The following is a 19,038-nucleotide window of genomic DNA, read 5'->3' on the forward strand; positions in this document are numbered from 1 at the left end:
CCGTGCATAGACACCTATCCTATTTTAAGGACCACAAAAAAATTGTTGTGCCACCACAATACTTCCATGCGCCCACACAAAAAATTTAATTAAATAATTTTAGGTTGGTGCCCTATTCTTTCTTCTTCTTTTTTATGTGGGGCGGGGGGAGAGGGTCTGAGATAATCCCGACTCTTCTATTTATTTATTATTATAATTATTTTGTTTTGTTTTACGAGGTTGGGGAGGGAGGTGGATGGCTCTCCGTGGCCGAGGGAGTTGAAGTTGAAGTATTGTTAAAAGAAGTAAACGTTGTTAGATTGGATATGCACTTTCATCACAACAAAGCTTGACATCGAAGCATTACTGTGTGTAGAAATTGCAAATTATTATTAATCAACTATTAAATTTTGGTAAAATGATCTAAAATGAAATAAGAGTTGATATTTTTACCCCTCCAAATGAATGCAGTACTTTTCTGAACTATATTTTTGGGATCCTCTAATAAAATAAAATAAAAAGAAGTAGGGTTGAATATTAACTTCGATCAAAACCATTCTTGAGAAGCATTATTGTGTGTAGAAATTGGAAATTATTGCTAATCAAATATTAAATTTTAATAAAATGATCTAAAATGAAGAGTAGTTGATATTTTTACCCCTCCAACGGAATGTAGTATTTTTCTGAACTATATATTTGGGATTCACTAATAAAAATAAATAAATAAAAACATGACTATGCATATAAATTTAAAAAAAAAAAACAGAATTTAACATTTTTAATTTTATATATATATGGGAAATGTTCAGCAACAAACATTTTGGCAAAACATTTTTCAAAACATGGGTTAGAGGTTTTGGAATGGGCTGATTTTTGGTGAGGATGATCTCTACGGTGAGGAGATCATCATCACCAAAAATCATCCCATTCCAAAACCTCTAACCCATGTTTTGAAAAATGTTTTGCCAAAATGTTTGTCAAAATGTTTGTTGTGAACGGGACCTATATATATATATATATACTAGTTAAAACCATGATTATACATCCAAACTACTACGATAATTTGGTAAAACAAATGAACAATCAGTGATCAATTATCATGTATTTTTATTAAAAAAATAACAGAAATTGATCAAGGATCAGTGATCACATATCACTTAATTAGTAATGATTAATGATTATTTGGTAAAACATATCAACAGTTAATGATTAATGCTTATATATTTTTTATTTCAAAAAATAACACCAGAGACTGTTCATTTTGTAAAAGAGATTAAAAAAATCAGTTATTAATGACCACTAAAAAATTAATGTTAGAAGATGAAGTTAAAAGTGTGAAATAGTACTAGAAAAATGCGACCTACTTGTAGTATCCAATGATCAAATTGTGGACGATTTGATTAGATCTAAGCATAGTAATAAGTTCAGATTCAATAATTTTCGTTGAGGTTTCAATTCGGTTAATTCGGCTAAATTCAAAAATCTTTAGTGAAAAAGTCGGTAAAATTTCGTAAACTATACAATATGTTTTATTGGAAATCTTACCAAAACTCATTATCTTCAATCTCTCAATAAATCTGGTCTTCTTCTTGGTGTTTGAATGTTGGAAAAACTATAATTTTTGGAGCTGAAGGGTAAAAATGTTATCATATTTCGGTGAATCGTCAATTCACCGAATTAGTCTGTTTACCCCTAGTTTGGAGAAATTTTTAGAAAGTTGGGAGAATTTTGTGACTCTGAATCCAAGTGCGATGGTCCATGGGATCTAGATTTTTCTATTGGGCCCAAGTTTCTCCCCACTTTCTAAGTCGCCATAGCTGTAATCGCTTATGTTTCACGTGTGGAGTGGGGTATAGACGAGATCTGAGACACATCCCAGGGAACACAGAAATCAAGCCCACCCATTTTGAATCTCTCTCTCTCTCTCTGTGTAGCGTCGTATAAAATTTTGAAACAAGGGTACATGGCTCGTGGGTCAGATTTAGGGTCCACAGTCAGAATCAGGATAGTATGAACACATGGATTTATCAATTATCCTGAGTCAAAGTAAAGGGTACGTAAGAATCATTCTTCATAGAGTGAAGCAAATTTATTCACGGCATCTCCCATGTGTTGTGGTCTAACAATTATTTGGGTTCAGTAATCTGAATTTGATTTCTTCATTTAATGAATCGTTAGATTGACGGTCAGATATTCTCTACATTCCTCTCTCACTCTCTCTACATTTTTTTTTTTTTGTTGAGGTAAGCACATTTAATCAAAGAATTGATCTTGGAGTACCTCATTTTATTTTATTTTTTGAATAAGGATGTATAGTTGTGGTGCAAGGTGGGCTTCATGTTCTGAAAAACTAAGATTCTTGGTACTCCTTGCTATCTACTTTGCTTTCTTTTTCTTATGATTTGAGTACCATGTTATGTACTATTGGGTCTGAATACTTCTGTTTAATTATGAGTTTCTCTTCAAACAATCGGTTGATTTCAAAGTTGCATTCCAATAATGTCAACTTATTGTACTATAAATCTGTAGAGATGATTTTGTGTTACCCCTTACAACTCAACTCCTTTTATTCGTCTCTTATCCTTTAGCTCCCTCCGACCTGCGATAGTGATACCGGTGTGATACCTACCAAAAACTCTCTGATAATAAAGTCAGTTACATAATTAATCAATAATAGACTATCTGATCTTTTTTTCAGAATCCTTCTCTTCTGAGCCTCCTCCTCTAATTATAACTTTCTCTAATAGATTTATTCGAATAAAGGATCTCCAACAAAGATTCTTTACCTTTAGGAGAGGATACTGAGAAGGGAAAGATTCTCTAGACTTCATTATCCACTCCCTTGATTCTTGGGATCTTCCCTGAAAATATGGGATTTGAGTTGATTTAGAATCCGCTTAGAAATCTATCTTACTCAGTGTATATATTGGGCAAAGCAAATAAAAAAATTAATTTTTCACCTCTTTCATACCTTAAAATGGGCTCAATGTCTGTTCCATTATGAACTGATCATTGGCAAACAAAAGATTAATTTTTCACCTCTTTAGTTCCTTAAAAATGGGCTCAATGTCTCCTCAATCATGAACTAGATCATTGGGAGACAAAAAATTGATTTTTCCATGGGATTGTGTGAGAAAATAAAATCTAGAAAAATGAGCAACTAAACGATGGAAAATGTGATTTTCAACGAAATTTCAATTTTCCATGCATAATGATGCAAACCCTAGATGTCCTTAACACGGTGTGGGATTTTGATGGATCAAAACTGTAAAGTTCATCCTGAGGTCAAAGGTGTCTTTACGTCAAAAAATATTGAAAGTTATGTTTTGGGGAAAATAAACTTTACTGTAGTGATTGATTTTCATGAAGACCCTAGGCCGGTCGTTCGATGAGAACAACTGTAGCAGAAGGGTTTCAATTTATGGTGATGTTGAGAGGAGAAATACAAGTTTCATAGAGATCAATTTTCTTGAATCTCTTCCTATCTCAGCTATTCATTGGAAAAGTGTCTGCATTATTTTGCAAGTAAAATTGGTGAGATAATTTTCCCAAGAAAATATTATTTGTAAAAAAATTTATCCCACATTATATGGTAAAAATAGATCAACAATGAGTGATCAATATTGATTAATGATCACAAATTCCTTATCAATGATCAATTATTGTTTGGTAGCAGTCAATTATCAATGATTATTGAAAAAAAAAAATTGTTAAGAGTTATGAGAATAAAATATTTGACAAGGTTAAAAATATGAAGAAAAAAATAATAATGTTAAAAGGCTTTTTTTATGCTTCTTATGGGGGGATTATAGGGATTTTCATAGAGGTAAGGCGGATAATGAGATTTAAAAATTAAAAAAAAATTAGTTAAAACTAAAGTCCAACGACAATAAACTTCTTGTAGTAGCAGAAAGCAACCTGGAGCACTGCTATTCTTCCAAAAAGTACTTCTAGCTTTGGCAAGAAGCGAGAGGAGGAAGCAACATCTTTATCCGAACAACTTAAAATTAGTCATAAACACTTTCAACGTCTATAAAGTAGGGGAAATTTGGATGAGTTCCCAAACGATTACAACAATATTTTCCATCAATGATGGAAGAAGTAGATAATTTAATGTACTTAACAGGAATCGAAGTGGGAAAAAGTTATTTATTGAAATTAAAATAATACTCAAAGACAATCGAAATTGAGAGGGTTGAATAGATTTATGCACTCAAAGCTAGTTATATAACGAAGAATGGGAGATTGAATTTAACTTGAGAAAGAGATTTGGATTTCTGAAACACTAAATAAAAAAGTGAGAAGTACGTAAACGCTTATCTATCTTGTCTTGAAAAAATCTAGATGTATGAGTCTGCTGTGATGTTAGGGTGTGAAGTCATTTTACTTAAAGTAGGTAATGGAAAAGGCACTTTTATAATTTATAAAATCGATTACTATGATATAGCGATGTAGGTAGGTAACTTATAGCCATCCTTTTCTCATTTCAATGGTAAAGCTGTAGCCATGTAGGTAGACAATTTATGAAATCGATTAATATGATATAGCAATCCTTTTCTCATTTAAATGGTTTATATGATGACGACCAAATTTTAAATTGGATCAACCATGTTCTGATTTTAAAGATGATAAAATATTATTTGGATCTATGATGTATTTGGTAAATCCAGGAAAGATACGTCTGGTCCCCACACCATTTATTGAACCGAATATTCCTGCCGCAATTACCATGATTCGTTTGATAATTGATGGGCTTAGGTTATGTTTCACGTGGAGTGAGATAAAGTGATAAACTCGTTGACTCTATTATTTTATTTGGCTGTATCTTTAGCAGGCCAGCTGATAATTTGACACACTTTTGGCCCCCTACACAACTGACAGACCCTGATGTGAAAGTATTTAATTTATTAAAATAAAAATAAAAATAAATTATTTTTTTCTCACTCCTCTCGTGAAGAAAAGAAGAAACTTTCATGTCAGATTACTTTTGAACATTTAAAATCATTACCCGATGAAATAGAGTTGGAAAGAATAAATTTATATGAATTTAAAAAATAAAAATTATTTTTTAACATTGAATTTTATTCTTAGGGATACACATGAAAAATACAGTTTATTAATTGGATTACTAATTTACCAGTCAAAAGTTAGGGGTATTTTATAAAGGAGTTCCTCTAGTAATGTGCATGAAGTAATTTTCCTTTGAAATAACTTGTAAAGTCGGCTCACATGACGTGGTCAATATAAATTTTGAAGAAACCCTCACCATTGGATTACACGTGGCATTTTAAAGGAGGTATTTTAAAATTTGTGAAAATGTAAGAGCGTGAAAATAAATTCAAATTGCTACATGTTTTGTAACAAGTAGGGTTTCTTCAAATTTTTGAAGTGGACTAGCCACTTCAAAGTCGGACTCTTGAAGGAACCCTCTCAACTGAATTACGTGGCATTTTCAAGGGGGTATTCCAAAATTTTCATGGAAATGTTTTAAAATTTTGATAGAAATGTAGCAAGGGGTGTTAATGGATAGTAAAAAATTAATCGAATTCGAATTCGAAAAATTGTATATTATTCGAAAATTTCAGATGTCGAATTCGAATTTGGGTAGTTTTATATATTCGAATCCTTATTTTAAAATTATATATATATATATATATTAATTTAATTTTATTTGATTTATTTATTATATACATAATATAATATATAATAGAATTTTTTTTTAATAATGAAAAATCAGTTAGATAAGGAAAAATTGTATTTTTTTAAATATACAAATTATTCGAATTCTAATAGGATATTATCTGATATTCGATAGGATAATCGGATTCGAATTCAAATAGAGTTTTAGAATATTCGTTAGATTCAAATTCGGATATCAGATAAAAATTTTGGATTGGAATATTACTGTATTCGAATCGATAAGCATTCGTTGACAGCCTTAAATGTAGCGACATGAGATAAATTCAAAATGCCACATGTCATTCAACGAAGAGGATTCCATCAAAATTTGAAGCGGGCTGCCCATTTCAATGTTGGACTCATTATAATTAAGTATTTGAGATTATTTTTTGTAGGGTTTTGGAATACGAGGTTATTTTGATAAAAAAGAAAATTTGAAGGGCATTTTCGGTACAAATCCATTTTTCAAAGTGTACGTGTATTTATCATTTATTGCACTTTGAAGGGACACATGTTAACAAATTTGATTTCCTTTGCTCATTATTTTGAAGAATTCACATACAATGAATCATCCTCGCTGTCTTAATAAGACATTCATCTGCATTTACATTTAATACAAACATTTCGGCATATCAGCACACACGAATCTTATTTCATCAGTCAGTCAATAATCATCATAATCATGACACTTAAGCCGAAATATTTCGAGACTTTGGTGATGATGAAAGCATTTCCAAGGAGAAAAGGGTTTTGTTAACATCTACCGTAATGGCACATGTTGAACTGCATTAAATACACCTTGAAAATAAGCATTTGATGGTCTTTTTTTTTTTTTAAAAGAAATAAAAATCTTTTGAAAGTATTTTTGGTAGGAAATTCAATTTTTAAGATATTTTTGAATTTCATTTCAAATTTAAGGAGGTTCCCAAAAATTCAAGTCTCATAATTATGCTTTTTCATCACCATAAACCTTCCATGATTTTCTAAACCTAGTTCTAGTGCTCTCTCTGCCTAGAGGATCATGACCCAAGATGAAACTGGTTTGTAAGAGCCACCATCCATCTTCAATATAAGAGTTAGACACCTACTTTGAATTTGCCTGACTTGCCAACTTTTCCTCAGTTATAATAGGTGACATGTAAAAAAATTCAATATTTACAATTATTTTTCTTAAACATGTGTTTCAAAAGTTTATATATATATATAATTATAACCAAATTTAAAGACAGAAGAAAAATAATATGATTAACTAAAATAATTATTTTTATTGATAATCATATATTTGTTTTGATATATAGATAAACAAAAGTATACATATTGAAATATGAATTATGAGTGTGAAAGGCACCAAGATAAAAAAAATATTTTTAAATTATATTATGCTGACACCCAATCCAATTTGAGCCAGACATTTTTGTTGTTGTCCGTACCTGAGGCTGAACCCCAGCTAACTATGCTCAAACATGACCCAAGGTCGGATTCAACTCAACGAATTCGGGTTTTGCCCGCCTAAGTTGCAGCCCTAATAATAATGCTTTAAAAATCTGATAAAATTCGACACAACTTTGGAAATACCCTTGCATAGGCCTAAGATAAGAAATGCATTCATAGATTCATTCATAGCTTGGTTAGCTATTCAAAGGAAACTCTCTATAGTTGAAAATAAGAATAAGAGAGATTTCCAATGAGTGTCGCATTGCCATTTGTGCTTTATGAATCAAAAAACGAACGATCACTTGTTCTTTGGTTGTTTTTTTATGAGTTGGATATGGAATCAATAGTTGAGGAGGTTCGGTATTCTTAAGGAGGGAGCCGGGTCAATTATTGAAGAAGTTATAGTGATTAATAGCATTCGTCTTTCGAGTAAACACATTACTTAGATGTTGTTTATAACTTTTTGTATTGTCATTTATTTCAACTAGAAAGAGAGGAATAGAAGACTATTTGAGAAGATTATGTCACCAAAGAACGTTGTTCTAAAACAAGTGGGAGAGGTTATTAAAAATATATTCTATGACATCATTATTGATGATGATACATCATCAATATATTAATGCCAAAATTCTTTAGAATTAGAGTTGTTGTTTTTCCATTGTAAACCCACCAATTAAACAATTTTTTTTTTTTTTTTGGAAAACTTCGGAAGAGAATGTGGTCAAGATCACGCAGATGGCTCAAAGTCTTCGAATAGGACAGGTTTCGACTTTATAAGGAGAAATAATTGTGGTGCTACTCTATTTGTAGGATGGAGTAACTCTATGGAAGATGACATTATCATGGTTGAACTACAATTCAAGTTATAATGGAGACTATGAAATATGCAAGAATGAAAAATATTTCGAATATCCTGATTTCGTCAAATTCTCTCTATTCGATCAAAAGCATTTTGGATAAGATGGAGTCAGTGTGGAAATATTTAGAGATTTTGTATGAGATTACCATCCTACAGGATACTTCCGCAATATGTAATTTTGAGTTCTTTTGGAGAGAAATAAATCAGGCTGCAGATTTTTTAGCATGATTGGGTTCTTATGCGAAGCATTTTATTATAATTGAAGAGGAAGAAAATATTTCTCAAGAGCTTAAGAGCATTATAGAGGAAGATCTAATTTGCAATTACACCTGGTAGTAAAAGTGCAACTTGGTTCAATTTGAGGTCAAATTGGAATCAAACCGACCTACGTCGGTCCATTAAATAAGAACCGGAACCGAACCGAATTGCCATAGAACTAAGTCAACCCGAACCTAGCTAAGGTCAATTTGGTTCAGTTTGATTCTATGGATTGCCAATATCTTCAAAACCTAATTAAATCAACACATTTTTAATAAAAATAAATATATATGAATATGAAATCTTATATAATGACTTATTAATCTATTCATCAATAATAATAAAAATCATTAATGTATCCATTAAAAAAAAATAAAAATAAAAGTCAATAGTTTTTTCATCAATTAAAGTAAGTCATTAATCTCCTCCATCCAAAAAAATGTCATTAATCTATCCATAAAAATATAATCAATTTATCCATTAAAAATAGTTTATTAAATAGATTAATAATATTTATTTATAATTTTATTAATGTAAGGATTCAATTCTCAGTTTGGTTCGATTCTTACAAGGCATGAACCGAGAACCAAATCAAATTGGTCGATTCTCTATTTTGTTAATCTGGAACCGAACCGAAATTCATTATAAATCCAACCAAACCAATCTAAAGCTCTCAATTTGATTCGGTTCTCGGTTTGAACCAGGCCAAGTTGCACCCCTACCTGGTAGTAGTGTGTTCAAGGTGGAATCCCTTCGACTCCACCTTATCAATCAATCAATAACAAATAACAAATAACAAATAAAAAATAAAAATAAAAGATAAGAAAGTAAAAAAGAAAAAAGAAAAAAAAAAGTGAGAACTAGGAAAAATCAAAGGAGAAGCAAGCTATAAAAAATAAAAATAAAAATAAAAAAATTTGTAGAACAAAACTTCACACATCTACAATAAGTTTTTACAAGCATACAAGAAAGACCAAAGAAATGTCATATGTTTGAGGGAAAGGAGATATCAAGTAAAAGATAATGGCCGAGGTCAAAGACAAGATTATGATCAACTAAATATCATAACCGGGAGAAGAGCTTAAACTTCAAATCTTTTAACAAGATATACATTCAATCGAAAATCTTTACCATTACCTATGAAAGTTCATTGTAGACATTTTCTTTTCTAAGAGATGAATGTAGGTATTGAACCTTCACAAAGTTTACCGACTTAATTACCAATCGGGCACCTTCAACATAATTATAATCATTAAATTTTATTATAATAACTCACACATCATTCGATGATTGCATTAGGGAATGGATCCCTTCGAATGATCCCAACTCCAGGGTCCATGATTTCTACTGTTGTGTTTACGCCTTCTGTTACTTGGACTTCTAGCGATCCAAGCATACTTGATGAAATCTTCTGCCATGTTTCCTACATCAACCAAACTGACTGCTTTGGGGACCCATCATGATTGTAGACCAATTAGGGATTGATCCTCTTAGATGTTTGACTTTTGGGGCTTTAATTAGGGTTTTCTAGATTTTTTTTAATACTTCCAGAGTTCTTGATTCTCTTCCCATATTCATGAGATCGATCTTTGGGTTACTACGGCTTCATCAATCATTTTGATAATGTGTTAAAACAATTTAGGCAAACGCCTTAGGTCATTCCAAAATTATGTAACTGAATACTTTAAATAAATCAGAAAACTATGTACTATGAAGACCTATTGATTTATTTGGAAAAATGCTGGAATGACACAGGGTATTTACAGCGATTCTCACAAGCACATGTTTCCTCGTGATATGAGTAAAAGTCTTTATGGTTACGTATGCATCTCCACGTCAGAATTGTGAGAATCACAGTAAATCCTGCGTCACCCTAGCACGACTCATTTATTTGGTATGTAAATGCTTAAAACCATGTCCGATTAGATAATTTGATTCAAAGTTTTATTCACGGGGAAATTATCAGAAAAAATCAAAATAAAAACAATTTATAAAAAAAGTATCAATTTTCATGAAATTACAAACAGGAACCTATTTCGCCACTTCAAGTGGTGGTTTCGATTTTAATGGTTTTTTTTTTTTTTTTTTTTTTAATTTTTTAAGATTTTCTGCCAATTAAAGTGTCGTAACTAAATTTTTTATATTTTTTTTCCTCCATTTAAAGCGGCGCACAAAACTTTTTCTTTATCATTTTTTTTTTAACATTCCGCTACTTCAAGTGGCGCACTTTAGGTTTTTTTGAAAAGGGTATAACTAGCCTTACTAAGTTAGCAAGTGTTTCAACCTTGCCAAGGGTCCTTGGACTCACCTTGTGGCATCAAAAACATGATTCGGTGCTTCAAGATTGTAGAGGACAAAATTCTAGGAACTTGAAAAAAATTTCAAAAAAAAAAACTAGTTATTTTCACCGTAGAAGTTTAACTTTAAAATTTTGAATTAAAAGGAGGTTCGTTAACCGTCCATTTTCAAAACCTTGGATCAAGTTAAACAAAAATGTTTTTTGGATCTTAATTTTTCCATGAAGGCTGTGGTATTGGATTGCTAATGTCGCAATCCATTCTAGTAAAACAACCCTAAGTAAGGCTTAAAATGTTTACTAAGTTAGTAGGCAAAATGTTTCTCTTTTGAATATTCAAAACCATCTAAGCAAACTGCATCAAAATAGAAACATTTTGCTTTCTAATTTAGTAACATTTTAAGCCTTACTTAGGGAACCTTTAGCTCCAGTGGATTATCACATTAGTAATCCAACACCACAGCCCTCTAGATTTCATAAAAAACTCAGATCCAAAAATATAAAGAAACAATTTTTTTTTTTTTTTTGGGTGAAAATTACTTGATTTTCTTGAATTTTTTTTTCAAGTTCCTAGAATTTTTTCCACTACCATCTTCAAGCATCAGATCATGTTTTTGATGCCACAAGGTGAGTCCAACGACCCTTAAAGGGTGAAACACTTGCTAGCTAAGTAAGGCTAGTCATAGTCTTTCCAAAAAAAAAAAATACTAAAGTTCCCAAGTTGAAGTGGCGGAATGTTAAAAAGAATAAAAATATAACCATCTTATGCCCAACTTTATGTGCTGGAAAATTTTATAAAATAAATAAACGTGCGCCACTTTAAATGGCGGAAAAATTAAAGAAAATGGAAAATGCTGGAATGAAACAGGGTGTTTATTGCGATTCTCACAAGTCTGACGTGGGATGTGCACATAACCATAAATATATTTCCTCGCGATACAAGTAAAAATCATCTATGGTTATCTATGCATATCCACGTCAGAATTGTGAGAATCACAGTAAATCCTGTTGTCACCCCAGCACAACTGAAAAAAAAGTTAGTTAGCAGAAAATCTTAAAAAATTAAAACCGCTAAATGAAGTGGCAACATAGGTTCCTATTTGTAATTTCACGAAAATTGATACTTTTTTCATAAATAATTTTTTATTTTGGTTTTTTCTGATAATTTCACCTTTATTCATTTCTGTGTGAAATGTATCACTATGCACATTATCAATTACAGTGCAACTTACATAGTATTGTATCATGGGAAACTAGGTATATATCAAAATACAAGGAGTATGATATGGATCCAAGAATATTAATTCCTTCTCAAACAAATAACTTGGGTGCAATAAACTTTGGTTCTCCACAGAAGCCTTTAGAATTAGACCAAGAAATCCCACTTGTTCCGATAGTCTGCCAACTATAACGCTTGGAGTTTTTAGCAAGTTGTGCATAAGTTTCTGAACTCCCCATCTTTGATATTCCTTGAGGTTTTGGTTGAGGCTTTAGGAGCACTGGTTCTTGAATCTTTTTGTTTATCGGAAGATAAATTGCCTTGTTTATGTTACTGACCATCTCAGTATCGGAATCAAACCCATTGGTGGAATTGAAGAACATTTGAAACACTTTCAAACTGCATAAATGCAGTTGTTTGCATGATTTGGGCATATCAGATATTCCATCCACAAAAATGTGTTCAAGCAACTCTTTCTTCTTGGTGTCGAGTATTTTTCTTATATAGGCGATCGAATCTTCAATGTCTAGATGTGGATTTTCTTTCAAGTATAATAAAGCAAGATTTGTTTTCCCATCCTTCTTTTCTTTCTGAAAGAGTAAATAGATCATCTGATTATGAAGGAGAATAAAATGACACAAATGAAACTAAACATGACTTAAAAAAAAGTTTATAAACCTGATAGCTTTGAATGTCGTTGAGCAAGCGAGATGAAACCATGAGCAACTTTGTAATTGTTTCATATTGAGAGATCCTCATATACTTTGGTGTGCTTGGAATCATCAAACATGCAGCTGGAAGAAATATAGTGTGTACAGCAATAGAGATCATCCCAGTTTCAAGGTATTCATCAATGGATGGAATGTATCCGCTTCTGCTCCATTCAGCTTCAGTCAACCAAGACTCTATTGTTTGGTACCACTACATACAACATAACAATTTTTCAGAGCAGAATAATTTTATGTTTCTTGTGTAATCTTGATCCAACAAAGAGTAATAGAAAAAAAAACCTTTTTTTTTTTGTTCTTTTGCCAAAAAGTCAATATGAGATTTTCACTGAATCCTGGATTGATCAATCACACGAACCCACGTCTATTGATGGCATACCCAAATTAAAAAAACTACCCTTGTTAGGGTTTGTGCGATTGTTCGTCCCGGATTCTGTGAAATGTATGAGCAAAAAATCTCTTGACCAAATAAGGCCTAATGAGCAAAAAGTTGGAAGTTTACTATATCATGAAGATTTTTCGTGATGTTACGCCTTTGTCCTTGGAAGTATCTCGTTACAATATCAACAACTAGATCATCAAGGACATCAAAGATAACTTTACTTTGCCCACTCAAACTGTTCCCATCCCATCTATTATCATCAAAACAACCAATGGAGTAAAACAGGGATAGTTGAAGAATAAAAATAACACCATGCACATTGAATAATTTTCCTTAGATTAGCAACAGATACCTTTTAACTGCCTCTGTGAAGATTTTTAACTCTTCCAATGTACCTTCCTCGTCGAAGAAATCATCGATTACTGTAACGATTATCGCACTCTTTGCAACGAACATTCGTATATCTGAATAATATGGTAGAGAGGAGCTGGCAGCAACAGCATAGTAACAATAGGTAGTTTTCTCCCTACCAAATCCCATATCACTGAGACCTGTGTCTTTAGCCCACCTAATTTTTAGGAGCCAAGACATAATATATGAATAATTAAGTTTTATTTTGTTTTATTTTCATATTAATCATCCATTGGTCAGTATGTGAATGTGAGTGAGAATATATAAAATAAACATTTGTACCTTTTTAATTCCTCCAACTCTTCTTTATAGATTGACTGCCTAAGCGTATAGTTTTCCAAAGCAAGTTGCAGCAGCGCCTTGTCGCAATGACATGGTAATCTGATTTTATAGGCATTAATTTTTTAGTTTATGATTAGTTATGTAAGATTTACATTAAGGCTTGTTTACAACAGATATGCCTTCAATATAAGTGCTTCTATAAAATAATTTCTCTTTAACTTACTAATGTTTGATTCACGGTCATGCTCTCAATTTGTTCGGTGACAGTATTTTTTGGGTAGGAACTTCAATGCACTGTGGGCTATTTTGTGAAAATAGCTTCCCCGGGTATTTTGGTCATCAACATAAAAAAGTTTAGACATTTTGGTCATAAAAAATATATAGATTCCCTGGATATTTTGTAATAATAATAATAAATAAATAAACATTGAGACCGAGAAACATTTTGGGTATTTTGGTCAAGTTAAATATTTTAGATGTTTTGTCTAAAAAACTCATTTTTTGTGCTTAGTCCGGAATCCGGATTTCCAAAGAAACCCAAATCCAAAAGCTAGTGCGAGGACTTCTGACCAGCTTTTGGAATCTGGCTTCAACCGAGTTCCTAGCAAACCCAACTCTTCTTCTCGAAAGCACTTTCAGGGGTTGGAAGATAAAATCCAACCACCCCAAGAAACATCTCAAAATTAATGCTACCTAAATTTCTTAGATCTCCATACCCATAAAAGGAGGTCTTCCCCATCCATGGAGTATCAATTTCAACTTCTTCAATGCTCATCCTGTGCTCTAGATGATCCAATCGAGCAAGCCATGGAAGTGCCAATTCATGCTCAATCTATTCAAACACAAATATATACATCAATGTGTGCCATAATCGTCATAGATAGAAATTATATGATCCAGATTTTTAAATTTTGTTCTAAAATGTATGGTACCAGTTTTCGAAACTGTTGTGGTATAGCAACATTATTCTCCTTACTACTTCCCAATGATATAGCTTTCTCTAGTAATTTTCTTGAGAATGATCTGGCTTCCTCGAGTTCATCTTCTCCTAAAAACATTAGATTTGTCGCTTTGTAAACATTAAACATTGCAGTAATGAAGTATTCGTAGTTCTCTTCTATGTGTTGGCGAATATCGTTATGACATAGAAACCAACAAAACCTCCCTGCAAATGCCATTAACATTTAATTAGGAAAAGAGTTTTAGTAAGTCTTTTTTAACATATAGATTAATCTATAACTTCAAACAGAAGAACCCTTACAAGAAGATATGTGGTACCCATGCATTCTCAGGAGTCGAAATGCTAAAGAATCCTTGTATATTTTTGTTGGAAGCACATCGATTTCTGTGGCTTGTGATTCTTCATTCATGTAATTCCTGCAAGCATTAACAATAAAGATTAAGTCATGAAATATACGGTGAACCTAAAAAATTCATGGTAAAATAGAAGTTTCCCAGAATCCATATTGCATTTGGCAGTGTTTGGAGGGCGGCTTTTATAATTAGCTTCCCCACCAAACGTATTTTTTGAGTTAAAAAAGCATGTTTGGTGGGCATTCGATTTTTAGATTCCTGCAACAGTCAAAAGCATAAACTTCTAGCTAGAAGCGCTTCTACAAACCCAAAAGTATATATCCTCAACACTGTCGTCAAACAATGGATTTCTCATAGAAGTGATTCAAAGAGAATTGGCTTGTTAGAACTTCTTGGATTCTTCTCTTTTTGCCTTATTGAAATCTCTTATTTCTCCCAAATAATAATAAAGTATTCCATAATAAAACTGAATTAGTGAAATACCTATAAACATTTGCCAAAATATCTTCAATCTCTTGAAGGAAATGATCAGCCAACCCTAAACTCTCTAATCGACTGATCATGTGAAGCCTTATAAGTTCTTCATCCATGGGATAGATTGGAGGAACTGTGAAAAAACTGAAGTTTAATGTCCTTGACCATAATATCAAAGAAGGATAAAAATATCGAAACATTGTGGGAGAGTTACATAAAAAATCCAATGATACCATACAAGTGAAGAAGATCACGATCACTCACCTCCATTGCCACATCTCTGAACCACAGATTCTAAATACGACCTACAAGCTTCATTTCTTGTAGCCATGAATGCTCGTGCAGTCGCGGAGGGAGATTGGAATAATGACCCATCGTCACTTAGATGTCGAAGTATCTCATGTTGATCAATATTGTATGACTCAGGGAGGGCTTCTAAATAAGATATTAATGGAGGATAACTACGTTGATTTCCAAGTTCTTCCCTGCAAATTAATATATGAAAGTTAGTATGATCATGGGCCAGGGTGGAAACCCTTTTGGGCGCACTTTCTCTCCAAAAGGGGAGAGATTGGAGAAAAATTGTGAAAAGTTCTTTTAAAATATTTTATAATTTCAACTTTACCTCAAAATCCATTTTAAGATATTTTAAATTTTCAAAATCCAAATATGGAGAGAAATTGAGCTTTTCTTCTCTTCTCTTATTTTTATCTCTCCACTTCTTTTAATCCAAACTTAATTTCTTCTTTTTTTATGTATTAATGGTGAATTTTTTACTTATCTTCAAAATAACCTTTTAAATAAAATCAAATTTTCACTTGTCATTCATATATATAAAAAAATAAAAAAAATAAAAATAAAAATAATAACGTTGACCTTTGATAATGGGTAAACCTAGTTGTACATTTTGTAGGGTGTAAACATAATATCACAAATTCTTTGAGGAGATTTTACTAAATTATCCATTATATATTGGATTAGATTTTTATTGCAATTAAGATCCAAATCTGATCCATTAATAAATAATTCGGGCCAAACTCGATTTTATATACAAAATCTAAATAAACTTTATACATCTCAACAAATATATAATATAATTTATATATTTTCTAACATATTATCAGATTAGGACATGGTTGATCTAGATATGATCCAATAAGATATCGGATCAAAATCTTGTCGGAGTCCAAAGCATCGATCTTGACCCAAAGTTATCGGATCGGATTTCAGATATGATCTAATTGATTGACAACCCTACTTGTCAATTATGATTCCAAAATAAATGGAGCCGGAATCGCTAAAAAACACGGGTACCTATTGATTCCAATTCTCAAGAATCGAATGAGAAAAAAAAAGTATTTGAAATCATTATAAAATCTTTTACCTTTCAAAAAATTAATATATTATCTAAAAAATTATTAACTTAGTAAAAATTTGTTATGCTAAAGATATAAGTTAATTATTATTTTCAAAAATAAAAATTTATCTTCTTTAAAATTAATATTTTTTTCGAAGAGATAGCTCAATTTAAGCTCTAATCCGTTGTCTATGAAAAATTGAAAAGCATTTTATTATATGCATTAATTTTGAAATAAAAGAATACCTTAAAATAATCTATTGTATACAAAAAATGACAAAATAAATCAATTTCAGATGCTCGTCGAATAGAATGTAATGGTTTCGATTCCTAACAGTTCAATTCCATTTTGGACTCAACTCTAATCGATTCCAATAAAAAGGGAACCGGAATCAGGATTTTCAATTCCAGTTCCGATTAGATTTCGATTAAATGGGTACCCATTGACACCCCAATATAATTGTGTGCACAGCTCCATATCAACAAAGTGTGCATTGAGGTCATTCTAGAAGAATATTTTTTATTTTTTTGCTTCTTATGATGAATCGTAGAAGAGTTATGTTGGAGTGACCTCAATTCAGACTTTACTGACATGGAGGTGCACACAACCGTAAATGCTTTTCACTTTTATCTTGATGAAAACATCTATGATTTCGTACACATTTTCAAGTCAGCAAGGTGTGAATTGAGGTCCCTAAAACATTATTCATCATTAGAAAGCATTTTCTCATAGAGTCGCACTACACTGACTTCGCTGGACATTATGTTCAACATTGTGTTGATGTGGCACAGTGGCAGTGCACAGATAAGCTTGGATTTCTTTCATCGAAATATAAGTTTAAAAATCAACGGTTCACTATGCACTGTCACGTCAGTGCCATGTGCATCGTTGAACACGTTGTCCAAGAAAGTCAGTCCAGCATTTTCCTTTCTGTAAAAAAACAAAAAACAAAAAAAACATTACTGTGTGAAAAAGAAGATGAAAGTCTTTGATCACTGATTTTGATAACATAAACCAGTTATTCCGGTTCGAGATACCTTAGGAATGAAACAAGAGTCAACTAACCCACCCTTTAATTAGGGCCAGAAGCAGGATTTTGCCCATGTGAGGGCATCCACGAGTAGAAAAAAATTGGTGGGGTACTGTTATTGTCGGAACAATACTGGCAGATTTTTTATTAGTTAAAATTTGTGGCAATAGCTAACTTATAGATAGATTTTGAAAATTCTTGTCGGGTCAAGTGCCCCACTGTAAATCCGCTCCTGCCTTAAATACCAATCAAACTAGTAAACAAATGACAAACAGACAAAAGTGGAAAAACAACCTGCCAAGAATGATTTGTCTCTCACTGAAAATATCTTCCACCACCTGCTCCAAACCTTCAGGAAATAAAACCTCCAAACCAACAGCACGTGCAAGTTCAACCATAGCTGGAAAAACAATGGCAAACCAACGAGGATAACAACCATTCTGCTTCATAAGTAGCTTCTCTGCATTTGCATGAATAAACTTCATCCCTAAAAATGGCAATCCAATTAGTCTTAATCATGTAAATTAAACTATATATTGGATGTATCACACAGAATAAATCAATACCTTTGTCTACATTACTAGACCCCACATTCCTCATTTTAAGTGCAACCATGCAAGCAAGTGTTGCATGTAAGCAATCTAAGGTGGGTATTTCGCCACGTGCAAGCCCAGAACCCCAAAACCCATCTTCTTGTTGGTTGTTAAGTACCCAATCCAAGCATCCATGGAACATGGGTTGATTGGGTTGATGAGAATCAGGAATCATGGCTAGCCATGCAGTATCGTAAGTCGAAGTGGGCACAAGTGAGTAGAAATCAACGGTGGAGAACATTTCTTCTCTTATCTTCTTAACTTGTTCTTCAATTGATGAGTGTGCCATTTTCATGGAAAGCTCAGTCAGTGTTGCAAGTTTTTTTTTTTCTTTTATTGCGTGCGTGTGTGACAGATCCAAAGAAATGAGGAGGTATTTATATAGGAAAATAAAACATGGTATCGTTTCTCACGTTTGCTTAAAACTTGATTTTTCGGCAAACAAAATTTGATTTTTCTCCGGTACCCTATTTTCCTCATAAGTGGGGTTGGACATTGACACGTGCTCCACATTTCATACTGGGTTCACAAGGACGATTTCTTAATCTAGTGGTTGTTATAATTTGAGATAATGTTTTCATGTGGTCTACATCATGAGGAATTTGAATTGATGCAGCCGTAATCCAAGTCTTCGCAAAGACTGACTAAGGCAGGGTTTGTTTGTCCTATTTTTTAGCGTTTATTACTGAAAAAAATTAAATTCAACACTTTTTATCAAAATAACGCGTTTGTTTACTCTATA

General features: G+C 32.3%; 1 protein-coding gene across 1 annotated transcript; it reads right to left on the reverse strand.

The window, feature by feature from the left end:
- Window positions 1-11,630: 11,630 nt before the first annotated feature.
- LOC147411349 (S-linalool synthase-like) lies at window positions 11,631-18,625 on the reverse strand. The gene is made up of 12 exons (XM_086451361.1): window positions 18,270-18,625; window positions 17,998-18,190; window positions 15,580-15,800; window positions 15,325-15,448; window positions 14,789-14,904; window positions 14,460-14,692; window positions 14,244-14,359; window positions 13,528-13,626; window positions 13,187-13,402; window positions 12,955-13,084; window positions 12,403-12,645; window positions 11,631-12,314 (listed from the first exon to the last, which is right to left on the reverse strand). The coding sequence occupies exons 1-12, from the start codon at window positions 18,589-18,591 to the stop codon at window positions 11,817-11,819; spliced, it is 2,511 nt and encodes an 836-aa protein (XP_086307487.1). The 5' UTR covers window positions 18,592-18,625; the 3' UTR covers window positions 11,631-11,816.
- Between the last annotated feature and the right edge of the window lie 413 nt (window positions 18,626-19,038).

This window comes from Akebia trifoliata, chromosome 1, assembly GCF_017979445.1.
Source record: "Akebia trifoliata isolate Shusen 1 chromosome 1, ASM1797944v1, whole genome shotgun sequence".
Classification (NCBI taxonomy): Eukaryota; Viridiplantae; Streptophyta; class Magnoliopsida; order Ranunculales; family Lardizabalaceae; genus Akebia; species Akebia trifoliata.

Bases quoted from the DNA above. Each gene is read 5' to 3' on its own strand.
- LOC147411349 (XM_086451361.1), bottom strand. From the start codon at position 18,591: ATGAAAATGGCACACTCATCAATTGAAGAACAAGTTAAGAAGATAAGA. The intron at 13,085-13,186 runs GTATCTGTTGCT...TGATGATAATAG, and splicing joins TTCACAGAGGCAGTTAAAAG to ATGGGATGGGAACAGTTTGA. The intron at 12,646-12,954 runs GTAAACTTCCAA...TGTTGTATGTAG, and splicing joins CGAAAAATCTTCATGATATA to TGGTACCAAACAATAGAGTC.